Here is a 27,738-nt window from a genome sequence, read left to right on the forward strand (position 1 = left end):
TCAGAAGTTTTTCACCTGATGTCCTGTTTTTTCCAATTCTGTTAATTTTGGACCTTTTCTAACCTCAATTCCAACATCAATTCCAAGACCATACAGTGATGATTCATACCTGTCTGTTGAGTGCACTAGCAATAGACCTTGCTATGCTGGTCTTGCCTACACCTGGTGGTCCATAGAAACACAAGATTTTTCCCTGGGTGGATCCCTTTAACTGGCTCACTGCAATGAACTCCTGTAAAGATAAATATACAGAAACACAATGACTCATTAATATGCATTATGCTAGATGTACATGGAGAAAAGGCTAAGCCATTGTTTATGCCATGAGCACAACAGGAGGGACCACTGACCCACCCTTCTGAGTGTGTTTGCAATGCATGCAGCTCTGCAAGAAGGTATGCCCAGCTCCAAGAGGATGAATAGCAACATTCCTAGGAGCCCAATTTCTATGTGTCTAAAAGCAGCAAAGAAAATACTGAGCCAATGATTACACTGCACTTGTAAACAGTCCTACAAAACATGGCCATTTCATAAGGGGCATTAAAGCCTACATGTATGTGTATTTATTCAGGCATTTATGCTAAAAATGTTAAAATGTGCATAAGTTCATTTTTTAACAAAGTGAGCTCCTACATACTGTATTTTATTGTTTGCAATTTTGTACACTGACAGTCAAAACGTAACCCTGGGGCATTTTGTTTCAGCAGTGTATGTAGTTTAAATGGAAAGTCATCTTGTGTCTTTGAGTAACGTCATCCCTCTAACACCAAGATTTCACTGCAGGTAGTGGTGTAAAGTAAAGAGCAATGAGTGTGTACCAGAATGCGTTTCTTGACATCCTCCATGCCATAGTGATCCCTCTCCAGGACTTCCCTTGCTGTCTTCAGTTCAAGATTCTCATCACTGAAGACTCCCCATGGCAACTGTGTCAACCAATCCAGGTAGTTACGGGTCACACTACCAAGATAGAATTCAAATGACGAAGCACTGAATGGCCTACCTACGCGTATGCAACTTTGTTTTTCAAACCCATGCACGAACACATAAAGGTGTACACTTACCATTACCTGACAAAGACATGCAACTTATGGTGCAAAGTGCCGGAATCACACGAAAAATGCTTTTAACATGCAATACATTAAGTCTAAAACATACTTTACCAGCTGCAACTTGAAAGTGTTCCCGAAAATAATCACTATCTTTGGATGGCTCTCTGATCAGCTGGGCACAGAGACAACCTACCACTATCTTTGGATGACTCTCTGATCAGCAGGGCACAGTGACAACCTATCACTATCTTTGGATGGCTTTCTGATCAGCTGGGCACAGTGACAACCTATCACTATCTTTGGATGGCTCTCTGATCAGCTGGGCACAGTGACAACCTATCACTATCTTTGGATGGCTCTCTGATCAGCAGGGCACAGTGACAACCTATCACTATCTTTGGATGGCTCTCTGATCAGCAGGGCACAGTGACAACCTATCACTATCTTTGGATGGCTCTCTGATCAGCCGGGCACAGTGACAACCTATCACTATCTTTGGATGGCTCTCTGATCAGCAGGGCACAGTGACAACCTATCACTATCTTTGGATGGCTCTCTGATCAGCTGGGCACAGTTACAATATTGTCTTAATAATGCTATCCTCTTTCTATGATTTGCCTCTGTCTTTTTGATTTACTTGGCCAAACCATAAATAAAATGTCATCTTCTTTTGCTTCCAAGGTAGAATGAGATGAAGCATGCAGAAGAGCCATGTTTGTCCCAACAATAGGCTACAGTTTGACTATGGCACTTTGGTTGCTGTCCAAGCTAAACATCAAAAAACAGTGTAGCAAATCACACATTTTGTTCAAACACTGATGTCTGTGACAGTGTCGTACAACCAAAGTCGATACAACAAAATTGTGCACTTACAGGTAAGCAAATAGGACCTTAGCAGAGTAAAATTATAATCACTGCTAATTGTTAATAATTTCTCTCTATAATTTATCACCACAATACTTGGAAATGATTCATGCAATGAGCATGCCATATGAAAGAAGCTTTGACATATATGCATAACATGCATCCACACAAGTTCATGAACAACTATTGGCAAGATTCTTAATGGGATGACTTTTTTATTACATTCTTCCATACAAAATACTGTTGGACACAGCTTAAACTAAATTACATGATTTTGACGAATGCTTTGCTTTTCTTTAATTTTGCCTTTCGTTGAGCTGATTGGGTACAACTTTCTACATATGAACTCAAGGCCTATTTCTTACCTAAATTCTGAGGAATGGTTATCAAGGAAAGACAATTTGTTCATCTCTTCATCGATGACATCCATGACTGGCTTTGGTACTTCCTTGCCCTGTAAGTACAAATGCATTTCCTAACTTTTTCTTCAGAAGACTGAAGTGGTAATATGTGTGAAACAATGACTGTTGAGTTGCCTCTTTGAGGTAAATTTTTGGCAGCAAACTTGACAGTGATCTACCTCTATTCCCATACAGGAACACAAGCAAAGTTAACGCAAGGGAAATGTATAGATACCACAAAGACGCACCTTGAGTCTCTCTCGGAATTTCTCTTCTATGGCATCCTTATCATCTTTCTCCAAGCCCAATTCCTTCTTGATGATCTTCAGTTGTTCTTGGAGCATGTAACGGCGATGAGCTGTTTTCACTTTCTCCTCTACCTGTGAAAATTCAAGAAGAAACTCAGCAGTAAATTTCCACACTTGAGGTATCAGACATATCTAATGAGCCTAAGCGATAAAAAACTGTGACAATGTTTAATTTGTAATAAAATAAACAACTGTGGCCCTATTTAAGTTGCAACAAAATGACTGTGGCCTTACTGATTTGACTATGTAAATCCAACCCTGTACAATGAAAAAGAATGTCCAAGACTAATCCCTTAAAAAAATTCCTGTGAAGGGCAATTGAAAGTGCCAAAACTCAGAGACAAAAGCAACTTTTTTTTCTCTCAACAGGGTATAATTCCTTACAGCTTGACCTCACTGTTATCTGGAGCCAGATCCTAAACCTTTGGCCACAAGCTGCTGGTGTCTTACCTCTTTACCAAGTCTTTGCTGGAGTTTGCTCACTTCATACTCTTTCTTGAGAAGACTGAGTGCTAACATCAGCCTCTTAGGTATCTGAGATGATACGTGTAAAGAGACATCAGGGTGGTTATAAGTATTTGTATTTATTAGGCCTTTTAACAGGTGTTTCTAAGCGCTCTTTGAAGTTGGAGTAAGTGTGTCTTTAACTGAATGTGTCCATTGAGAGTAGGTCTTGGACATGCCATGGCAGCCTCCTCTAGAGGGTGGGTGCAGCAACTGCAAATACTCACTGACAATAGTGAGTCCTGGTGAGTAGACCTTGGGCAAGCCAAAGGTGTTAAGTGGAATAAGATCGCTGATAACGACAGGCATACACAAATATGAACGGCAAATTCAGTGCACTGACATAAGTGGTCACTGAAGAAAAACAATCACACTACCTACAAGTATAACTTGTAGGTAGTGTGTAGAATGTAGATGTATCTTTGAGTTAAAAATAAACAGGAAAAACCACATTATGCGCAAGATACATGTAAAACAGAGGGCTTTGGTGTATTTGTCCAGTACTTAGAATGCTTGCTCAAATACCAGTTCAGGTAGCATTTGATACTCTTCAAGTACTTGTTCAAGTGCATTAGTGTACAAGAATAATTCGGCAGGCCTTCACCATGCCAACAGGGGACAGTTTCTTTAGTTAGGCAAATTAGGAAAGAGTTGTGGGAACATTTCTGTCCCTGTGGGTCATTATGGGTGCATACATGTATGTATGCATGTGTGCGATATCATACATGTTCAACACTGACTGATAAGATGTCAAATGGTGAGTGTGACATGCCGTAATATGGCACCCTGCACGTGATTGTTCTGGGCCAATGAAAAAGAAAGTACTCGAGACAGAGGTATTACAACATGAGTTGAAACATATCCAGTGGGAGAACCAAAACATTGTTGGGTCAGATTCAGAGAGAATTGCTTGATGTGATCCTTACATTCATTTCTTCTAGAACTTCCTGAAGCTCAGCTGGTTCTGCTCCAGTCAGCGCAGCACCTGCCAATCAAAGAAACAATTGAGCTTACATGGAAACGAATTCCCTTTCACAAAGCCATTCCATATCCAAGAAAATACTATATGCACATTATCAATAATACACCTTCATGTACACATGGCCAGTGCATTGAAAAAAAGAAAATTCTGCATACCGTTGGCTACAACCTCAGTCCTTGTGATTTGGAAATGGCAGGTGTGTGAAAAAAACACTCCTGGACATTTCCAGGTGTGCAATTTTTCTAGGAGTGTGATTTCGAACAATGAATCAAAACCTTGGATCAATCAAGACATAGTAAAATACAAATATAAAATTGGGTCAACATTTCATATAACCAATCAACAAAACCAACAAGAAATAGTGCAGCAGTTTCACATCACACCTTCTTCCTTCAAGCAAACTCGAAGAGATACCAGTATGTCCAATACATTTAAAAAGAATCAGAGTTTCACGACGGTCGTAAAATCATGCTCTTTCCACAACAGCAGCCTTGACGGACCATGCAGTGATCTCCTCAACTGCAAGATCACTCCAATTCTCCATTGATTTTTAAAATAAATTTCCCGATTGTGCGAGGTTTCTATTTGCCGGATCGCTTTCCTATGAGAGTTATTTCTATTCATAAATGCAAAACATGTCTGCACACAAAGATCTGCTGCGGTCCACACTGGCATGATCTCACCGTGGCTTTCATCACTATGTGGCGCATCGTGATTGACTGGTCTGGTCCCATCCTCAACTCTAAAGGAATTTGTTGTTGCTCACTACACCTACGGCGCGGTAGCCAGCATCGTGAAAGCATGTCAACTTCTAGAGATCATTTTGTGAAGATGTGAGTAAAAAGCCCAGATTTTCTGAAAAATGCCATCGTCAGTGATCGGAACAACTGTCATAGGACAAACATCTCCACAAAATACTTGGGATAATGGGAAAATTTGACCGAAAAGTGGTGTCATCTCATGGCTCCGCCGAGCGATTGAGGCTGTTATGTTTTACGACTGCCATTAAAACTCTGCTAAAAATTGTGTGCGTTCCAGAGCTGTCAAATGGTCTGCAATCCTTGTGTTCATTCTTTTACAAAAACAGGATATAGTCTGTCCATGTGAATATACTTTGGTTTGTCTTGAAGAAGAACGGTAAAATTCCAAACATGGTCACAGCGGTAAAGCTAGTACAGGCTAGCAATTCCAAACCTTTAACACACAGCATACGTACAGGAACAGAAACACTTATTTCAATTGGTTCACATACTGACAAATATCTGCTCCATTAAGAGCCTACCTCAACAACCATGTCCATCTCGCTGCTTTCGTCTTTCCCCACCCTGTACCCGAGGTCACCCATCCCCTCCCACCTCTTAAAAGCACTCAACTGCGCACACTTATCACTATCAGCCATGCTTGTTTACGGTTGTATACTTGTGAAGTGAAAACATGTGCAGTGCAAATGCACGTGTTGCGAAGTTTTGCATAACACATGACCGTGTTTTGTGTGAGGAAGGCTGATTGGTCAGTGACCACAACTGGACTCAGTTTCGTCCAATGGTGTTTAAGCTTATAACTCTTCACTCATTAAATATACTGACAACCCCGGCGATAGCCATGTGTTTGTACAGCCCAGAAACAAGACTTCCCCTTGCGCTTCCAATGTGTGTGACGTACTACAAGCACATAAAGCCATGTACATGTACAGTTGGTGTATGTAGCATTATGCATGCAGCAACACTAGCGACGTGTGTGCCGAACGATTGTACATTTTACACTGACAGAGCAACCGTGCAAAACTGTGTCGCCGGGAGAATCAAAAATGATTCCGTCATTCCTAACAGTTAGGTAGGCCTAATGTTTGATTCTTTTCATATCATTTCTCTCAAAAATTGCAAAGTATAATTATAAAGTATAAGGTGTGAGACTTATAAATCAACCCTTTGGGGTTGTAAAGGGTCCACACTTGGCTGACTTTCATACAGAACAAGTATTTACCTAAATCACTGAGATACACAGGATTGTCAATGACTCTTTGGCCAGCTTGGATCATTTGAGCAACAGATTCTCTGTAGAAAGGAATTAAAACACATAAATGCATTCAGTGAAGGTTACCACTTGAAGATTATCAAGTCAATCATATTTCCCAATGTACACACTTAATGTTGTTCCATTCAAGTCACTAAAGTCATTTTCATGTCAAAACTCGAGTCAAGTCAAGTCATTACATGTGGGTACAGATGTTGAGAGGTTGCGTAGAGTTAAAGACATTTGAGTCAGCATGTAGTCAAGCCATTTTACTCAAGTCAATTCAAGTCACAAATAATTAAACTCAAAACAAATGAACATGAGAGAAAAAGTTACGTTTTGGCTTTTGTTTACTCACATCTGGGCTATTAAATTGGGTGAATACTCTTCATGAAAATAAAAACAGTGCCGGTGATTGTTATCCATTGAAGGAGGCAACATTTGATCCATGATACCTTCCCAACCTAATATTATACAAATCTGTTTCTTATTATGTAAATGAGGGCTTTCATCTCTTTGTGTTTTGAAATCAAGGCAAGCTTTTATGAAAACAGGGCATTAATTTAGCTGACATTCCAACAAAAGCTTCACCGATGACAAATAGCTCAATGATGAAACCAAGAAATAAGAAATGCATTGTTAGTCCAGTTCTAGGTTAGCATTACTGCAGAACCACAAGGTGAAGAGTCCATGACATGATGTACGTTTATTGTACCATGCAGAAAGGACAACTGACTTTGATGGCTGCTATATTTTGGGTATGCATGTAGGATGTTTCATTCGTGACAAGATGTGAACATGATAAACAGGCACAGAAAGTCACTACAAATATTTCTAGCAAAGCCGTTTGATTTATCGGGGCTTGAGTGTTAATTTTAAGCTTTCACTTGAGTCCACCCTTCTGATGAAGGACTTAAATCACGTCGAGTCATTTGCTCGCGGTGACTCGAGTCAAGTCACTTACTCGTTGGGACTCAGGGTGAGTTGCCAGAAATTGTGGATCAAGTCGGACTCCAGTCGAGTCACTGACTCGAGTCATAACAACCCTGGTTCCACTGTTCCACCAAATATTCCATGTCTTTTCCAGGGCTAAAACGTGACAATTTCCATGACTTTTATTTTCATTTTGCTAAGAAACATTGTTTGCTATGATGAATTGGCAGAATGCCGTAGCCACTAACACAGACTTACAAGGATGTATGATTTTTAGTCACATGATTTTTGATGGTCAGGGTTCAATTTACGTAGATGTGCGTGACAAGGTGCGTGCCCTCGAAGTCTCTCAACATTCTGGCATAATGAAATTGCCAACAGAAATACACAGATTCGAAAATGCGCACACCTCTATGGACATGTTTCGCTTCCTGAAATGCCTTTACCCATCCTGTTATGTCATCTGAAAAACCTCCATAGCCGGTAAATTTATTATTATTTTGACATCACATCAGAAACCACCACTCAGGAAGAACCCTTGCACAAACTTGATTTTCATGACTTTTCCTTGACCTTTTCTCCTCTAGCAACAGGAATCCACGACACTATATTTTTCCCAATTTTCCTTGACTTTTCAGGACATCTTTTGTCCCCAAGATTTCAGATCTGGCACATTCATCCACCACGAAAGCTCCAAGATGTTCATTTCCTTTTGCATTGACATTTGTGAAAAGTATGCAAACGCCAAGCCCTTGATGGAAATTACCGTTGTTTGTGACAGAAACTATTAAAAATTAACAGCTACTTGACAAATACCTCCTGATAGAAGGTAGCCCCTCTCATGCATGTACCTACCTGTACAACGGATTCAACGCAATAATGTCTCGTACAGTTTTCACAACTTCAGCAGTCAGTGCCTGCATAGAACAGTTGCAATACACATGCACAATATTAAACACTACTTTCCCCCCCCCCCGTCAAAAAATGACACTCACTCAGGATGCTGACATTTTACAAATTAAAGTTGCATTTTCCCTCTCTGGTGACTGGGCATTTGGAATTATTGCCTCAATGTTCTTTCTGCTTAAAGGGTACAAGTAGCTACTATACAATTTTAAAATACAAACTCTCAAAATGCACCTTTACATCTCGATTAACCTCATTGTCAATTATTGTTTCAGTATTAGAAAGTGATATTAGCCCGTCTTTTGGGTTTTCATGCTAATGAGTATTTCAATGTTGTCATCAAGGAAAGGAATCTCAATGTTGCACAATTTATGCAGAAAAACTGCTAAATTTTGTTAGATTTGGCTGGTCTCAAGTTTCTTTTCTTTGGTGACTTATGGTCAAATAAGTACAAAGCAATAGGCAAACATAGAATCCTTTCTCAGAAATGTTTTCATTAAGCTAATTTTGGGTTCATAATTTGAACAGGAAAACCCACGCATTGAAACCTGTCTTTCCTGGATGACATCCCATAAGTACATGTAACAGTGCCCTCAGTTGTCCGGGAAAGCAATGACATTTTTGGATGAGTTAAAAATTACATTTTTGCATTTAATTGAAAAGGAGGGTCAAATAATTTTCATTCACTGAAGATTATTGATTTGCAGAAAAATTGGCAAATGAAACTTCATTGCTGATACACTTAAAGATCTGTGGCAAACATATTTACATCATCTATTATCTCACTATAGACTAGCAACATCTTTATATTTGGAAGTGCCATAGTAATGTTATGGCCTCTTGCTGTTTCATCAAGACTGCAAATAATTGACCTTGTTTTTATTTGCTTGGGATGACAAGAGAACTGAATTAGTCCGGTTCCTGAACTATTATAGTTCTACATTTGTATAGCACCTTGATTTCTTCAGATGTCTTGAATGGATGATGTACAACATTCTCCACTTCTGCCATCAGCACCTGGTTGTCAGCCACTGTGCCCAAGGCATCTTCACTTCCCTCAGATTCTGAAATTACTTCTTCTCCTTTCTGTGACTGTTTGTCAGCAAAAATGTCAGCATTGTCCAAAACTGATGTCAACTTTATTCTGGGATGAAAAAGTGGAAAAAAGTAGAGATGTACTTTATCACACAAATGGCAAAATGACCAACAACCAGCTGTAGTAAAGAAATTTTTCATAGCTTGAGAGAGTTTACTTCGGTAATGTCTCTTCTATCATTCATGAGAAAAAAAAATAAAAAATAAAAATACAGAGTTTTAGTTCATGTTTCGGTCCTCTTTCAAAATTCCATCCATGTACATGTAAGTCCTTCCAAGTTTGATTTTTTGCCATATCTTCTCCCTGAATACATGGAATAAATGTTCTTACATAAATTAAGATGGTCTATCTTTGTATGGCATAAATACTCCAAGCAGACTGAAGCTTAGCTGCAGTAGACCACATGTATGTACATAAGTACATGTACATGTATGTGCGTACCTCCTATGTCCCATCACAATCATACGTAGCCTGTCACCCAAATCTTGCAGCTCATGGATCTGAACAAAAGTACCAAGGGTGTAGATGTTATCCAGGCTATCCACCACCTCTGAGTCCGGTTCTCTGTTGGCAATATCAAAACCATGAGAAACACACAAATATTACGTACACGAACAATTGATTTTCAGAAGACTGAGGGATACATGCACCGTACTTCATTTTCCAGAAAATAAAACGCTTAAATGAGAGAAAAGTTTGAATTACAGCAATTTTATCACTTTTTATAAATGTACACTTTTTTTGGACCAAGAAAAGTTGAAAGTTCAAACAACTCGGTGAAGGCGATAGTTACATGGTGTTTGAAGTATTATAGGCTATATGTACGAGTTCACTTTTGCATTTCGTTTGTTTAATTTAACCCTTCTTGGTACATGTATTATACATGTACATGTGTACTCGGTCTTCAGTACTCGGACTCAGCCCAGTACTTGGCTGTGAATGTAATCGAACTCAGTGCTTTGGACACAAACTCATCACCAGTGTACTTCTACTTGGCCCAGGACTCGGCACCTAAAGTACTTGGAGTGCTCTGCTCAACACTGCTTGATGCATGAATCAAGTCCACGAATCAGCAATCCGTGTAAGAGACACTGGAAGTGTGACAGATAGGCCAAGAGGCAGTACATCTCAAATGATGACAGCCACTCAAGATTGGTACATCATTGTAGAACACCTCCGTGACCGACGCCGCAATGCAGGAACTACAGCAAGGGCAATGACCCGGCTAATGAATTACAGGGTTAGTGCTTACTGTCAGAAATCAAATCAGCAAGGGCAACGACCAGGCTAATGAATTACAGGGTTAGTGCTTACTGTCAGAGATCAACTCTGTGCTGTAGGACTCTGGAGTAGACGCCCTTACAGGCACCTGAATGAAATTCTGGAGCCAGTAGTGAGGCCATTTCTGAATGGACACCCAAACAGATGCTGTTTCAACATGATAATGCACAACTTCAGGCCACCGGAGTGATTACCCAATATCTTGAGGATAATCACATTAAACTCTTACCATTACATGGCCTGCCTTCAGTCCAGACCAAACCCCATCGAGCATGTGTGGGATGAACTTGATTGGCACATCTGGTCACGTCCAGTGTAGCGTAGAACAACTCAAGAACTTGGGAGTGCGAACGGCCAAAAGGGGATTTTTTGTGGGTGGGGAAACGCAGGATCTTTTTATTCATTTTGGGGTAAACATGAATTTATGATGTATTTGAAATGGTTAGGTATTTATTGTTATTTTGAAATACTTCACATGAACTAAATATTTTCAATTTCTGTTAACCTTTAATCAGTTTCCACTTGATCTCCATGATGATTTGTACATTTCTAGTTCAATAAGCTTCAAGTTCCTTTTTTGAATGTGTAAAAGGACCCTTGTTCAGAAAGCAAACTGAATTAAAGGGGTTTTGGCATGGTGAAGGATAATTATGAAACAAAATTGATGGTCAATTCTGGATGTACAGTACATGTACATGTAGCTAAACCAGTCAACTCTGGATGTACAGTACATGTACATGTAGCTAAACCAGTCAACTTACTGGTCATCTTTTCTCAGGAACAGTCCTGCATAGGGTTGAGCTAGACGCACCTTTCTTCTTATAAGCTCCATCAGTGGCTTGTTACTAATCTACAAATAAGAATTACATTGTAAATGTATTTGCATTGCATCGTACATGTACATGAGAAGTATTCACATAAACGTACATACTGTATATGGATCAACACCTGAACATGTACGTACATTTAACCAAGTAAACAGTGTTTTCCTACCTCCTTTCTCAAAGGAAAAGTCACAGAAAACTACATTCAAATTTCAGTGAAAGTCTTAAAAAATTCGGGCAAGCTGGGGGAACAGAAACTTACATACATGTACTATACTAGTTTGTCTTAGGAATCTTGCTACATCAACCTTGATCACAGCAGTACTATTACCCTGATATTCTTTTTGTAGGTATCTTTAGAGGTCACATTGTATACATGTACAATGCAGTGTATTGTTGGTCATCTGTCATTTGCATCATCATGCTGAAAGAATATAGTTTTCTGATGCTTGACAAATGTTTAATGTGTTCATGCTGTTGTGAACATTTATCAAGCATATCTGTGCAATCTTTCCTGCACTCCTTACGTTCATCCAACATGCCCCCTTCTTTAAAAAAAAAAAGAAAAAAAAAGTAAAACATCAACTTGGATTGATAAGTCCTTCATTAATGTGGTTCAAAGAAGGCACAATTGCAGAATACCCCGCCACTCAACTTGCCCACCTCGTAGCCGCGGATACGGAGTCACGCTTCCATCCACAAGGCCCACTTTGTATCCCCATATCTGCTCCCTGGAACCTACATTGGACTTAGAAAATTCTTCAACCTTCCCCATTCACTTTGCGTTGCAGGACACACAAGGCCCCCTTTGTATCCCTGTATTCGCGTAGCTGCTCCCCATGACCCACATTGGACTTACAAAATTCTTCCGCCTTCCCCATTCACTTTGTTGCAGGATGCACAAGACACACTTCGTATCCCTGTATCCACGTAGCCACTCCCCGGGACCCACATTGGACTTAGAAATATTTTAATCTTCCCCTAGTGAGTTGCATGTAATTTAAGTGAGTGCTTCGTTCTCGAAAATGATTTCAATACTGTACACAACACGTACCTTGACGCAGCAAAGATAGCTCGGAAGTTGAACAACCTCCACTCGACTACGTAACCATGAATTTTTAGGGGGTATTTTCGCGTGGCGGGGTATTTTGCAATTATTCCACGAAGAAAGAAATTACCTCAACTATTTTAATGAATTTTGGGAAAACTGGATTTCTCTGCACAGCAATGACAGGCAATGGCGTGAACACCTCAGGAACAGTCATTGGAGCTAAGGATACAACTGGCACAGCACTCGGAGACGAGGGGAAAGGGGGGACTTCCTTGCCCTCACTGCTACCTGTTCCTTGGCTATTCCCACTGCCATCTCCTCCACTGTCCTCTTCAATGCCAGAGTCTGAGGAATCGTCACGATCGTCCCCATCCTCTCCATCCTGTCCTGACCCTTCCTGGCCACTCCCCTTCCAGAAGTACCGCTTCTGCTGCATCAACACACTGGAAGTCAGCAAAGGGCTCCACTGGCCAAATCCCAATCCTACATGGCCCATCAACGAATGTCCTATCGAGGAAGTTGGCTCAGGAATGAGCAGCTTGGGCTTAGGCCTAAGCCTACATGTACCTGTAGGCCTAGGCCTACTTTGGAAAACTTGGCTTGACCGGTCACAACTGGTCAGTAATGATGATGATGTCCAAGCAAGTTTCTGCCTCCGGAGGGGATGCTCACTGCAGCAATTCAGACGCAATTTTCGGAAAGTAGTAACACTAAAACTACGCTTACATCCTACAACATCACTAAATCTTGTTCGCAAACATGGCAAAGCCGACAGACCTCCATGTACATGTAGACTGCTTGCGATCGTGCACAAACGGTCCACGTGCGTTGTTGAAAAATGGCGGCTTAACTTAAACATCATTCTTCCTTTTCGGTATTTCTCGTAAGAACACAGTGCTGACTGACACTGAAGATTTTCTTTCCCCAACACGTGCAACCCCTTTTTTTTATCAATACGATCATAAGAGACCAAAAAACTAAAAGAAGTGCCAGGCACGCACGTACGTTTGTGTTCACCAACACTAGGCCTAGGCTTACAATATGTAATGTATACAAGTCATGTCATCATGCATCAGCGATGAAGCGAGGACGCCCTCTATCAGTTATTTCAATTACATTTTTTCCGGCAGACACTTTCCACTAATAAAACTGTGGCTGCCGGTTTCATTACACCAAATACGCGCCCATAGAAAACAGTGCAAAATGAGACCGAAATAGCGCCGCCTGTTGACTTTCCTGAAGAGGTTGGCCTCCGTTTTTTCACTGGAAATTCAAGATTATGTCAAGATGACCCATTTTCGTTTCAATTTTATGGGGGTTAGCCACGGCAAAAAATTATTCGCCTTTCACCGAAGATATTATAAAATAGTAATGAATATGCGTTCTGAATGTAGCCACCCACCTCTATCCAAAATAGGCCCGCAATTTTTGGACCAGATGTATATCAGACGCCGATCAACAATAGTGTAACCAAAACTTTAAAACAATAGCAAAAACAGAGAATACAGAGATGGCCAATGCGATGTTCACACATCTCATTAGCGGGTATCTTAGGCGAAGGGGAATACATGCCCCCTCTCCCAGTTACGTCAGTATTCATAAAACGTATAAACCCACGAAGGGAACGGTGTCAGCCTGAATAATTCATTGGTAATATGTTTGACTAGAACGGAGTAGGCCTATGGGTTCTTTTTATGAAATGAGATTTTTACCAAAGAAGTGCCAAGGATCAATATCCCTACTGCCCTGAATAACTTTTACAACTCTATATTATACTCAAACAAAAACCAGTATTTTTATTCACTCTCCAAGGTCCGACGACGTCGGTAAAATAAAAGAAAAAACTTCGTATGCGTGAAGACTGCAGACCGCTCATTGCGTGATCTCGTGCTCATTACATGCCAGCCTATAGAATATCTTGTCGCCCTGTTCTTGGGCACACTTGGGTCGAGTTCGGTCGGGCCTGTTGTTGACACAGGTTTCTTGTTCTCGCACTCGAACGGCAGGAACATGACCCAAGAACACTGTTCTCGGAACAGGATCACACACCACTTCCTCGTCAGGGTTTTACAGGAACACACGCAAAAACACGTGAGATTTTGATTTTTGAACAGCTGCAAAAAGTAGGGAGAAGGCTTTCAAAGCCATAGACAATGGGAAGTTTTGCAAATTTTCTGAATTTAAAATATTTCTGAGAAAAAGAAGATTTTATGAACCACTATCTAATGTTAAAATACATAAAAGACGCGGAGTGGAATATATAAAAACAATAGACATGACCTCAATGAGATGAAAGAGATATAATGCAACCGTACGCGTGTCACTGAACGATCGGACGCTTAACTAGAATTAATAAGATTGATATAATTTGGAATTGGGCTATTTCTAAATTGATTTGTTCTGACAAATATCATGGAAATATCATTTGAATTACGAATATTCCTACCGTTGCTGGCAAATCGAGATTTACAACGTTCATGTTTCAAAAGGTCTTCAGCAAAGTTAAAGTTATGAATTAAGGCTATGATGATCGGCTGATCGCGCCCATCGAATGCACTGCACGTAAAAACCCCTTCAGTGCACCGTGAACAGGCAAAAACGCGTCCATTAACGGCAACCAAACCGCACACGTTTAAGAAATTCACGTTTGCTTCTGGACAAACCTTTTAAAATTACAAAACAATTTGAATCATTATATTGGAGATACTCTGTAGGTTAACAAAAGGTATATTTGGTATATTATACTAAATATACTTGATTTGAACTGGACTGAAAATAAGGCCAATAACAAGAAACGCTATAATGGCAAACAACTTGACATGACAATTTCGGTGCAATTTTATGAAAGGCCTGCTTCTAGTTTTTTAGAAAACGGTCGGATGTTCATCCTCGCCTATAGAGCGAAAGTTGACCCCTGAGAGCGTGCTTCAGGAACCAAGTTGGATAGGAAAAATAACGTGCACAGATTTTAGAATTCGTAATATTTTTTCGTTCAGTTCTTCTCAAAAAATCAAACTTGGAAAAAAGGCTTTAAAAAATATTTGCTAGTATATCAATTTACAGAAACTGAAAAATTACCTGACCTAAAAGAGAAATATCCTGCCAAAAACTGACCCATTACTTCCGAAAATCTAAAATACATGGAAAACAGTACAATACGGCAATGTTGTACGCAGATGAATATTTACTGTTTGAAATTTTATGATAGTCTGTGGGTAAAAACCAAAATAAAAAAAAGATCAAAATATTTTGGACATTTTGATAATTTATAAAGTAATAAACATACGTTTTCCACACCCTTACCTTGCATAAGCTTCCTTTTTTTAGTAGGAGATCAACAATGTTAGCGATGCGTTGCGTTTTGGTTGCGTCATGCATGATCGTCGCGATTTACAAGCAGTTTTTGTATCTTTCCTCGAGCACGTGACCCTCCAGGCTAGACCGTACGTACGCGCTGCCGTGACATGTATATGTTCATGCCCCAAATAGACGACAACGTTCATTACAAGAGCGCATGCGTACTTCATTTTGAAGCCGACAACAACGGTTTTTGTGCGAACAGACGACTGACCTCGTAAAATACCAAAATATAGAAGCATAAATGCACACAATTTTCCTACATTAGTAAGATTTTTAGATGACGATAAATCTCAAAACAGTATAAAAAGTGGATTTTACGGACCCTTTAACAAAGAACAAAAGTAACCCAGAAGTTGCAAAAATTGCACTGATTTCATCAATTAATTTTTAACAGAAACTAAGTTTTCTGAAACAAAAATCTAGCACCAAATTAAAGATTAACCCATAGGCCTAATGCATTGATTTCAGGCATTTATTTTTAATCCGCCGGATAAAATTTCTAATAATCAGGTCACCTTGAATCACACTAAAATTGTATCGATCCAACATTGCACGAAAAGTTAAGCCATTTTGTATTCATTTTTATCACAAAAATGGTATACCTAACATTGGGACGACGATTAGATTGTACCGATTTTGTTAGTACTGATACCATTTCATAAGGTAGAATCGTAAGAAATTAGTGACATTTCCTGTTCAGGACTTTCGCTGCTGTGTACGGACCAGTGCGGTACCGAGACGTCCAAGTCGTCGTGCCCGCCCCAGCACATGTGCATGAACATGTACTGTACATGTGATGCGTACACACTGCACTTGACCCGTGACTTGCCACAAGAACTTGTTACTCAATAGTCTAACCTTACAAGAGTACGGTGCAAGGGTATCCTCTTTATTGTCAAAAGTTTGACAAAGCAGTAATTCCTGACTCTAAGAATTAAGTTTTATTAGGACGTAAATGTTTTTAAATGTGATATGTGACTTATAATTCCATTACAAAATGTCTGGATTCACATAATTTAGCACGAAAATTTGGTTCAAATTCAACCTCATTTTACCAAAAAAAAAAAAAAAAAATCAGGCGGATTCCAAGTTTTAGTGCAATCGATTAAGAACTAGAGTCTTCTAGTTTATACGAATCTAGTTTTTATAACCAGGAAAACTCATTTTCAATAGATATTGATCAAATTTGGCAACACTCAATAGTTTTTTGGGTTATTTAAAACCACATTTTCCATTACTTTGTTTGAGACGGGGCACAAAATCAATACAACGAAAAAAAATAAAACGATTAATGTGATTTGAATTTGTCTTGAATCATTTCATTATTCATGCTCCGTTTCCTGGAAATCCATTAACAAAGATGACACCTCATTTTTACAATCACGGCGCGCACGAAATCAGACATAGCCTGTTGCTATGCCACTGTTACTTGCAAATCTTGCGCACGCGCTCTTTGGTAGTGAGCACCAAGAACATACATGGCATTCGATTATTACTTCCACGAGTTGATCCAGGTTTAATTAACATCGTGTTGCGCTTTTTTGACGTGGGGCGCTGTGTCCTATCTTTTAATAGAGATCATTGTGTTATACAAATATCTTGGGCGAGATTTTTTTTAAGTTGGTGCTTGGATCCCGTAACCTTCCGGATTTAGAAGTGGAAAAAATATAAAAACAATTTGAGAAGTCTCAGATACGCCAACCAATTGTTTTAGTAAAAATTAGTGTAAAAAAACCGACGGCGAAGTCCCCGATTTGCTGGCTAGTGCATTGGAAATACACGGCGACACGCTGAAAAATAGACTTGGCCGTTCAATGCTCTGGAAACTGTTCCGTTTTGGACATTCCACTCATGATGAATTCTGTTCTCAAGGCTTTTTCCGACCTACAAGCACAAAGTTGTGAAATTGGAAGAAGGGCCTGGAAAAAAGTTATGTTGATATGACGAGACTCGTTCCCGATCCTCCGCACGGTTGCCAGGCCAAGCTAGGCCTAGGGCACAGCTTCACCATTACATTCACTGGTACCGTCTCCAGTTTGCATAACAGAGAGACCGGGAACCAGTCTATCGTGACTGTCGCGCGTGCTGTACAATGCGCGCTCATGTGTGACAGGGACTTTCGACGTGTCAAAGCGGAAGCGCCACAAACGCGGTGGCGGCGGCGTGTATTGTGTCCCAAAGTGACGGTAAGGGGATACCTCTTTGTTTGTAAGAATTTGTTTAATTCTCTTTTTTTAAACTCTTGCCCATAGCTCAGCGTGCGGCATTACCATGACACAAACTGTATACTACCTACTGAAACCGTGATATGGGCCGGGTACTCTGCATGATCAGTGCAGACATTCTTAATTATCACTGACTGTACCATTCATATGGAGGTAGACTGTACATGGAGGTATGGCTGTAGTCTTGTTAGTCAAATGCATTGTATGTAGTCCGGATTGGCGCGTGTGAGTTGTATATGGCATTTATCATGGGCAGAGTCTGAAGTCATAAGTTGAAATCGAGAAATGAAGTGACGTGACATACGTACAGTACATAGCGAGAGGGTTTGTTGTCTAGGAGTGTGTGAATGGAAGGGTCAAATAAATAAATTGATTTGATGTAATGAAGTAATGAATGCTTAGGCCTATGAGTGGTAACTTAGAGAAATTCCAAAGCTAACATATTAAATGGTCTAACGTGTAGAATTGGTTTTGCTAGGGGATCAGCACTGATGAAAACAGTTAATTAGACACTGCAACCTGTGTAACGCATTCCCTGTTGTAGCCGATGGTAACACCCAAGGACGCGTACAATGTCAATGCAGTGTCAAATTAATGCAAGTGATCCTCGCATAAATTCCTATCAAGTCGGCGCTGGCACAAGGTTCATGGCTGAGTGGCATGTACATGTATCTTTAATTTTCAAGGATAAGCAGTATTTATTGGGTGGTATTTGAGTAAAGGTGCAGGCCAGCAAAATGCTCTGCCCTAAATAAAGGGACCCTCTACATGTATGTGGGCCATGTCTGGATCTGGATCTTCTGAAGTGTTCAGAACATTTGCCCACAGATGATTTTGTAAATGCCATTTCTTTCCTATGGTTTTCGTTCCTTAATCGATCGACCTACTAGTTTAACCCTGCACACCTCCACTCTCATAGACACCATACTAACAAACAATGATCAAACTGATATCCATGCAGGTGTACTCAGTGCAGACATCTCTGTTCATTTGCCTCTGTTTCAAATTACTCCTTGTTTTCCTCAAAACTCCCGCTCTGGGTCACGGACTTGCATGACAAGAAATACTAATAATCCTAGTCTTTGTTCTTTCATTGCAGATATTGAGTCCATGGATTGGACCCAGGTTTTTTAGTGCCAGTAAGCTGATCTTGCTTACGATTTTTCTATGGCACATTTTGTTTGCTTATATAATCACCACTCTCCATTTGTCATCAACAGGAGAGCTAATAATAAGACTATAGACAACCCTGGATTACCAGTGCCATATCATCAGCTCCTGTAAGCATAAAAACAGGCTCTACAAGCGATTCTTAAGAAATCCATCATCGGCTAGCTTCTTTACAAAAATTATTTGTAATCATCAAACCGCAGTTATTCGTCTTGTCAAGACAAAGTTTTATGCTTGCAAGTTCGACCAGTGCAAATCTAACATCAAAGAAACTTGGAAAGAGATTAACAGAATCCTCAACAAAGGTAAAAATACAGATATTCAAGAGAAATGCACAGATAGAAAAAACATAGTTTCCAATTTCAGTGATATTACCAACACCTTCAATTCGTATTTTAATAACATTGGCACTGCACTTGCAAACAAAATTCCTTAAACTAATTTGCACTTCAACGATATCTTCACGAACTTCATTCCTCTTCTTTTTTTCCTCAGCCCAACAACTTCAGCTGAAATTATTGACATCAGTAAATCACTTCGAAGCAATACCAGCTGCAGCCTTGATGACATTACATTTACATTTGTTGCTGAACCTCTTGCTGACATATTTAATCGGTCTCTTTCTTCAGGCGGTGTCCCCTTAAACCTGATTGTTGCCAAAGTCACACCTTAATGGCAACTCTGAGGACATCCATAACTATCGCCCTATTTCTGCTCTACCGTCTTTCTCTAAAATTCTTGATCGGATAGTTCACAGTCGACTCAAAATTTCTGTCTCCCATTAATATTCTTTTCAATCAGCAGTTCGCTTTTTGCTCACATTATTCCACAGACATGGCTCTTACTCATCTCACCGACCTTATTTCCAATTCCATGTCAAACTCTCTACTGCAGGTATTTTCATCGATCTTTCAAAGGCATTTGAGACAATTGATCAAAGCATACTCCTTTCTAAACCTAACTACTGTGGAATTAGAAGACATGCCCTAAAGTGGTTTGAGAACTACTTGACTGACGAAAAACAATTTACCGTGGTCCATAAAACACCGTCTGATAGAAGTAACATCACGCACGGAGTGCCCCAAGGATCTATACTTGGCCCCCTTCTTTTCCTGCTATACTTTAACGATCTGAGTAACTCCTCTTTTGATCTTTCCTTTCTGTTGTTTGCAGATGATACTACTATCATCTATTCTAATCCAAATCTGCAGTCTCTGATTCGTATATTCTTAACAGTGAACTTTTAAAGTTTCTTCTTGGTTCAGAGCGAACAAACTGTCCCTTTATACCATCAAGGCTAACTGTTTGTTTTTTCGTAGAGATTCAAGCTTTTTAGATGCTGTGCCCTCTATTTACATTGATGGCAATGCAATACCGAGTACCCACAGTAGTAAGTTCTTGGGCGTTGTGCTTAATAATCGCCCGTAATAGTCCGTTGTCATACAATTTTAGTCATATACTCTGAATTACTTATCTCATCGTTTGGTAATTGTGATTGTCTCAGTAATTTATTTTGGCATATTTATATTTGCCTAATGTCTCGTGATTCATCTACAATTTATTTCTTCACATTATCTCTGCCAATTAACTGTTTTCATTGCCTTATATTGCATGCGATTGTAATGAACTTGCTGTTTATTGGCTTATGTAATAACTACTGCGTTGCTCTTCACTTTCTTTGTCTCTTAATTTTTCTTCTTTGACTAGTCGCATGAGTTCATTTTACATGACTTCATTTATTTTTCCATCCGTCGATGCTCACTTTCCTCCCATGTACATTGTATTTTTATTTGTCCAATTGTAATTTTCTCACTGTTAAATGTTCTGTTTTAGCTTTTTTCAAGGCATCTCCATATCAGCCCTTGGCTTCAGAAGATGCCCCTTAATTTCCAATGACTTCATTGATTCTTGTCCCCAATCTATCGAAGCGTATAATATTAACTACATGTATATATAATTTATTCTGTTATTGTATTGGAATTTTTCGGCATTATGGAAATAAATGTTGCTTGATTGAAGTTACAAAATCAATTTGGGCCTCCAAGCTTACAAAAAGGATGGCTATTTTAACTCTGTCCAGCAAGAAAATTACTACAGTAAGTCCGAATGAAACAAGTATGTAGTATTGTTTCAACTGGGTCCCGGTCTCATGAAAAAAATAAATGGACAAAATCCCCAAAACTAAACACTAAAAATAAAGATGGACTCACATGGATTGATGAAAAAGGCTGACGGAAGTGTCCCCAGCCGCAGTGATGTTAAAATTGCCTCACCCATTTCAGGGCCATGGGCCTTTATATTAGGTACAAAATTCTATTTAATCGGTTTTCATGCCCGTCATGATATAGTTCTTCTCCAACATACAACACTGATTTACTCGGCTCATTACTAACCCTCTAGGCGAAGAGATCATCTAATGCTTCCCTACTTGTTGTCCCCAAAACACATAAATCTTGGGGGATAGATCTTTCTCTCATGGTGGCACACATCTGTGGAACAAATTACCCCTTACGGGGACGGAGTTCTTACAGCTGCTGCCAATCATCTAAACCTTGTGCATGTTGTTGCCCTTGAACATGTAGACCTTGAACTCTTGTGGTTAGAAATAACTACTAACCATGTTAAAATTCTTTTTGGTTGTATGTTTCGACCTTCTAACTCTCCAGCTCAGTTCTTTACTGACTATCAAAATGTTCTCGATTCTGTATTTTACCGGTGCCATAAATATTTTGCCATCTTTGTGGTTGGTGACTTTACTATTAATTTTGGCCCTTCTGTAATCCGTGGGTCAATAGATCAGGTCCAACGTGCTTCCAATATTTTAAATTTTCATCAAATGGTTAACCTGGTCACACGTAGGCATTCTTCTGACAACACTAAGGGGTCCACCCTTGACCTGATTTATACTGATACTGATAATAGACCTGATATCGCCAGTCGTTCTTCTTCTCTGCCTTGGTTTTGGCCTTAGCGATCACAGTGGAGAGTTATTTGATTGATCAACCACCTTTGACAGTAAATCCTTGAACCGTACTTTTTATCAGTACGACAAAGCTGACCAAACTGCCCTGTGTGATACGCTTGATCAGGTGCATTGGGACACACATTTGTCGCCTGACTTAGGTATTGACCAAATATGGGATAACTTTAAAGATTTACCTTTTGCAGCTGTCCATGATGTTGTTCCATTGGCAAGGCAAAAAGGTGAAAGGCGGCGGCCTTGGATCACTTGTGAAGTAGTTATCCTTACTAGAAAAAACATGGGCTTACAAAGTGGCCGCGCGAGAAATAGTAATTATGTCCATCTCTGGCTTAAGTATAAAAACTACGTAACAAGGTTATATATGCCATCAGGAAAGCTTACAGTCATTATTTAAAGGATTTGGCCGACGACTGTAAAACTAATCCTAAGCGATTCTGGTCGTTTGTAAGCTTAAATCGTAAAAAAATCGTCTGTCGCTTGTCCTCACATTGAAGGGAAAACTATAACTGATTCTGTGACTATTGCTACTGAATTTAATCGCAGTTTTCAACTGGATTTTAATAATGACAATAACTCTTTTGTTCCTGTTCTGTGTAGTCACACCTGTAATCAGTTTGAAGTCAAGAAACTTTTGGAAACGTTCAAGTTCACAAATCATCTGGGATTGACAACATTTCGCCTAAGCATCTTAAATTGGCTGCCAAAAGTTTAGCTTATCCCTTGACCAAGATTTTAACTCTGTTGTTCCTGTTCATAAAACTGGGTCTTCTCACAACCCGTCTAATTATAGATCAATTTCTCTTTGTTCCGTAGTTAGTAAATGTCTTGAAAAAATGGTTTCTAAACATCTCACTGATCACATGTACAGAGGTGGTATCATATCCGACTGTCAGCATGGTTTTCTTCCAAAAAGATCTTGTATTACTCAACTGACGACTGTTTATCATGATTGGGCGAAAACATTAGATACCCCTGTAGTCCAGACAAGAAGCGCAACTCCACATCACTACGATACAAGGAGGATCTTCTAGGCCTAATGGTTGCTTCAGTATAATTATTTTATTGGCCGTACAGGAACAACGACAACATTCTGGAAACACAGAAACAGAAAGAGGGCTTAATTAGCAATCTAACTCGAAACAATAAATTTCAAACTATTCACTTTCCCTACACTCTAAAAACTTCCGGGTCAGATTGACCCAGAATTGGGTCCCATTCGGTATGACCCTTTTTCTGGGTCAAAATATGACCCCCTTTCGGGTCATATTTCACCCTTTCTGGGTCATAATTTGACCAGGAAAAGGGTAATGCCGAATGGGACTCAATTCTGGGTCAGTCTGATCCGGGAGTTTTTAGAGTGTAGTGAAGAGATTAACATAAATTGACATTCTACTGGAATATGGTCAACGACGTCCAATACTACTGAACTAGTCGCTAAACCAGATATCGCCGTAATTAGAATAAAGCTGAAACTAGAATTACTGGGCCGGTCATGAATAAAACAAACAGAAGGCAGAGTAAAAATGAAACCATTGACATGTGAGAAAATTGAGTCAAATTTGTCTAATGTATCGAATGTACAAACCAGGAATAAATATTTTACGGATAGCCAGACTAAGAGATATCTAGTAAATTGAAAGCAAATCTACATTCATTTTTACATTAGCAATCACTGATGCAATCTTATCGTATCGTACATTTAATCTGTGTAATTCCAATCTTAAATAAAATCATTCCTTTCAATTGTTCTACAAATGTATTTACCTGCAGGTTTTCTTTTTCCGGGCTTGTACCGTAATGCACAGGATACAACGGAATGATTCAAAAATGCGCGCCGTTACGCAGCAGTCCAGCTGTTATTCAAACCGCCCTAATCCACCTAGAATCGATGTCATACACTTGGACTGGTCGAAGGCCTTTGATCGTGTAAGTCACTAGTGTCCTCCTGTAAAAGTTGCACAAATAAAGTATTTGTACTTTATGTGGTTCTGTTTTGCAGTGGTTCCAGTCTTACCCACAGGGACGTCAGCAACGAGTACAGTTTTGTGAGTCATACTCTGATTGGGTTTCAGTTCCCTTTGGGGTCCCTCAGGGGTCTGTTTTGGGCCCACGCTTCAATATTTTTGCCCTTGATTTACCTTTTTGTGTAAAGTCAAGTTTAAGGCAGTATGCGGACGACACTGTGATATATAGGACCATCTCTAACAAGTATGATGAGCTCATATTACAAAATGATCTATGCAGTATAGTTACCTAATCTTAATTGTATGAAGCTTAATACCGATAAATGTAAACTGATGTCCATCACTCGCTCCAGAATCCTTCAAAGATCCACATATCAGATTGATTCTCGAAACTTGGATCTTGTCGATCAGTAAAAATATCTTGGGGTGGTTATCTCCAGAGATCTTTCTTGGACTCATCATGTGAATTCAGTTGTCTCAAAAGCTACTAAGATGTCTGGTCTTACCAGAAGACTGGTTAACTGTAAAGATCTTTATATTCTTGTCACACTTTACTGCTCTCTTGTCAGACCTAGTCTTGAGTATGCTGCCCCAGTTTTGTACTCAAGTTCTCTTTCTCAACGAAAATCATTGGAAAGAGTTCAAAGGCGATTTACTCGTTCCTGTTTGGGCCTCCCAAGACGTCATTTGCCAAATTCCAGCAATGATAATATAGAGAGTACTCGACCCATTGTTCCAAGCTGGGTCTGTCCTACTTAACGAATCGGCTAAACTTTTTGGCAGTCGTGTTTGTAGCAAAATGCTTCTAGAACAAATTCGACATTGAATCAGAGAGCTATATCAATCTCAATTCTAGAGCAAAACGTCACAGATGCCTAACGAAAGTCGCGAAAGCGCTTAACCAGTGACCAAATCTGAAACACGTTTATGGTTCAGGTCGCCCAAACGCCCTAGTACTGGGGCAGTGTACTGTTGTTTGAAGCTGGACATAATTTTGATGAGTGTGTAGCTCTTGGAAGCTTGGAATCAAGACAGTTAGATTACTGACAATGAAAAGCAAAGATTTCCAAGCCACGGTTTTTTTCAGGAGGTCTTTAATGGGACATACTTCTACAAGGCTGCCTTTAGCAGTCCCCGCATGGAATGAAAATAAAGCCCCAGATGATCTCCCCAAGAAAGGCATAACTGAAACGTAAAGTTTGCGGATTATACCTGCCTAGTGGTTGTCAGATGTCCAAGTCAGGTGGTGGAGTCAGAGTCTGTGGCAACTACAAGCTTTATACCGTTAATGCAATCTTGAACCTAGAGCAGTACCTATACCGACTCTTGATGATCTTCTTCAAACAGTAGAAGGCCAAAAATTCAGTAACCGAAACTTGTCTGCCATCAAAAGGGGCTAGATTTAACATTATCCATACGCACACTTTACCCATACACAAGGCTACCGTTTGGAATATCCAGTATCTTGGCCCCATTTTAGAGGACAAGGATTAGAATGTTGGTAAACATTCTAATGTGCTTGCTGCACTTCAATGACATCATTTCTTGAACGATGAGAGATATCTGGCCAATTTTGAAGCTTTGTTGTCCAGATTGAAAGATCCAGACTGGACTGCGTGTCAAGCAGGAAAATGTGCACTCCTATCCTTAACCCTCTATTGCGTACCTGGTTTGCAGCTTAGACTAGGACAGAATTGCATGGAGTCCGTTGCCACAGAGGCTTCATACCAGCCAGAAGGCACAGATGCCTAAACCAAACACAGCCGCAAGTGTATCTAGGACTCCTAGGTTACTACCATAAATTCATCGCCAACTCGACAGAGGAGATTGTGTCAATAACACAACTGTAGGTAGAAAATGCGTGAGCATGACCGAAATACAAGAAGAAAAGCTATCCAGGAAAGCCAGACCCAAGGTCCAAAAAGGGGACCAGAAGGCTAATGAGAAGTTGAAGAAACTTGTGTACAGTGTAGCGTCCTAATAAATTATGACACGTCGAAGCCGCTTCCACTGCAGATAGATGGCAGCCCCAATGGGCTAGGATCAGTGATCTAGGACCTGACAGCCTTAGACTCAAGGACTCTTATAGTTTTGCCCCAAGACTGGTTTTACTGTTTTTGTCGGTGCACCGTGCAGGCGACATAATAATGCGCGTACGCACTGCTGAAGACCGCGCGCCATGCAGACTGAGATTATTGGCAGTGCGCATGCGCAATTATTCATAATAATTTGCGCGCGTAAGGTTCTTTGGCAGGTCGTCTCTTGTGAATATAGCGCCCTCTACTGGTACTGCTATCCTGCTGGGCTTGCCAGAGCATGTTGCCATTACAACAATCAAATTTATAATACCGTCTCAGCTCATAAAGCTCAATTTTGGTGAATAAACACGATTATTGTGTTGAGCCCAGAATTTGGGAAGAGGATTGTTGCTGGCATGGAAAATGACGGAGTTGGGAGTTTGGTCTGTATTTGCCAGACTCAACGGTCGATTTGGATTAGTTTGTCCGTTAGCAGGATTGGGACTGAATTTCCGACTTCTACGTATAAGGGTAACACCGCTAAATGCAGGTTTTGAGCTTGATCTTTGCTGGCTCTGCCTATCGACACCCACTCACTAATTTTCACCTCATCTCCCTCGCCAGTCAGAAACTCGTCTCTCACACTCACTCAGATCTTCTGGCTAGGGCCTATAGCGCGATTCATTCTCGACGCAAAGGTATCATTCTAATGGAAGTGCGACGGTATAAACAAAGAATCGCGTTTTTTGACCACAGCTATGGCTGGTACCATATAGCAACTTACAGACGGCTTACAGAGGGCTTGAGGATGCTCGTTCACGGACCCGCCTAACACTATGTATTGTGTAGGATTCATGTATATGGCTGCAGTTCGTTTTTGAGGAGAAACATCGCGGACTGGATGAGAACTTTTAGACGGCTCTATATTCGGCTCTATGTCTCCATAGTCGCAGGGATTGAAGTTGGAAAAAAAGACAGATGAGCGTGCATGAAGTTCGCACACAATATCCGTTGGTACAATGTTTTATGTAACAGCGAGAAGGAATCACTTCAGAACTGCATGGCACTCAACTGAGAGTATTTAAGATGAAAGCTCTATCCAGATCATATGTGTGTTGATCTGGAATAGACCAAAACGTGCCCAACTTGCCAAGAATGCGTCTATAGTCCACAAGGAGCCTCTATCCACTCAAATGAATTTCCAGACAAACCATTGTGTAGGTTTCATATTTACAACGCTAAAACATCGACAGAATGTATTGATACGGTAGTTGTAGATTCCGTATAATATTGCACACTCCCTCTCCTACGAACAAAGTTGGCAGGAACTTAATCTCCCACCCATCTACAACAGGTTAATCTACTTGAGCATGGCTATGGTTGTGAAATGCCTCCACAGACACACGGATGTCCCTTCTACCCTTTATCCCCAGCCAAATGCAATGAAAACTGATGTCTTGCTCTTCAGTCACAAGTGTAGTCGGACCAACTGCCTTAAATATTTTCTGTTTGTTTCTTTCTGCAGGTTGTTCAACACTCTTCCTTCTAGCCTCCAGAATTTGTGTCTTCTACCCTCTCAAAATGAATTTTCCCGCTCGTTACGTGACCACTTGTTTATAAACCCAGAACCCATCTCTCAGGCTTTCTAATCATGTATTTATCCCTTTGTTGGTTTTTAGTACAATGAAGTGTTGTTCTTTTTATATTTTTAACACGTACACTGTATGTATCGGAAATTATGCAAATGAAATTCGAATAACTTGTTCTATCAGTTAACTTATCAAATTTAATTTGGTTAATTTAACT

The 27,738-nt window shown here is 40.0% G+C and overlaps 1 protein-coding gene and 1 long non-coding RNA gene across 3 annotated transcripts in view; one reads left to right on the top strand and one right to left on the bottom strand.

The window, feature by feature from the left end:
* lonp1 (lon peptidase 1, mitochondrial) overlaps window positions 1–13,239 on the bottom strand; it is a 28,838-nt gene extending 15,599 nt beyond the window's left edge. For both annotated transcript variants that reach the window (XM_087137086.1, XM_022250512.2), the window contains exons 1-12: window positions 12,340–13,239; window positions 11,099–11,187; window positions 9,498–9,620; window positions 8,915–9,104; window positions 7,910–7,971; window positions 6,092–6,162; window positions 4,053–4,111; window positions 3,073–3,156; window positions 2,563–2,694; window positions 2,279–2,367; window positions 819–957; window positions 110–232 (exon numbers count right to left, since the gene is read on the bottom strand). In XM_087137086.1, coding sequence (XP_086993212.1) covers window positions 110–232; window positions 819–957; window positions 2,279–2,367; window positions 2,563–2,694; window positions 3,073–3,156; window positions 4,053–4,111; window positions 6,092–6,162; window positions 7,910–7,971; window positions 8,915–9,104; window positions 9,498–9,620; window positions 11,099–11,187; window positions 12,340–13,074 — 1,896 coding nt within the window. In that variant the 5' untranslated portion in view covers window positions 13,075–13,239. The remainder of the gene's footprint in view (window positions 1–109; window positions 233–818; window positions 958–2,278; window positions 2,368–2,562; window positions 2,695–3,072; window positions 3,157–4,052; window positions 4,112–6,091; window positions 6,163–7,909; window positions 7,972–8,914; window positions 9,105–9,497; window positions 9,621–11,098; window positions 11,188–12,339) is intronic.
* Window positions 13,240–17,691: 4,452 nt separating this feature from the next.
* Window positions 17,692–27,732, top strand: LOC147799139 (uncharacterized). Its single transcript, XR_015425129.1, has 3 exons — window positions 17,692–17,758; window positions 23,721–23,876; window positions 27,458–27,732. It is a non-coding gene; the product is annotated as an uncharacterized LOC147799139 (long non-coding RNA).
* Window positions 27,733–27,738: the final 6 nt, after the last annotated feature.

Source organism: Acanthaster planci, linkage group LG05 (genome assembly GCF_054643075.1).
Source record: "Acanthaster planci isolate LZ-2023a linkage group LG05, COTS_SCS, whole genome shotgun sequence".
In the NCBI taxonomy this organism is placed as follows: Eukaryota; Metazoa; Echinodermata; class Asteroidea; order Valvatida; family Acanthasteridae; genus Acanthaster; species Acanthaster planci.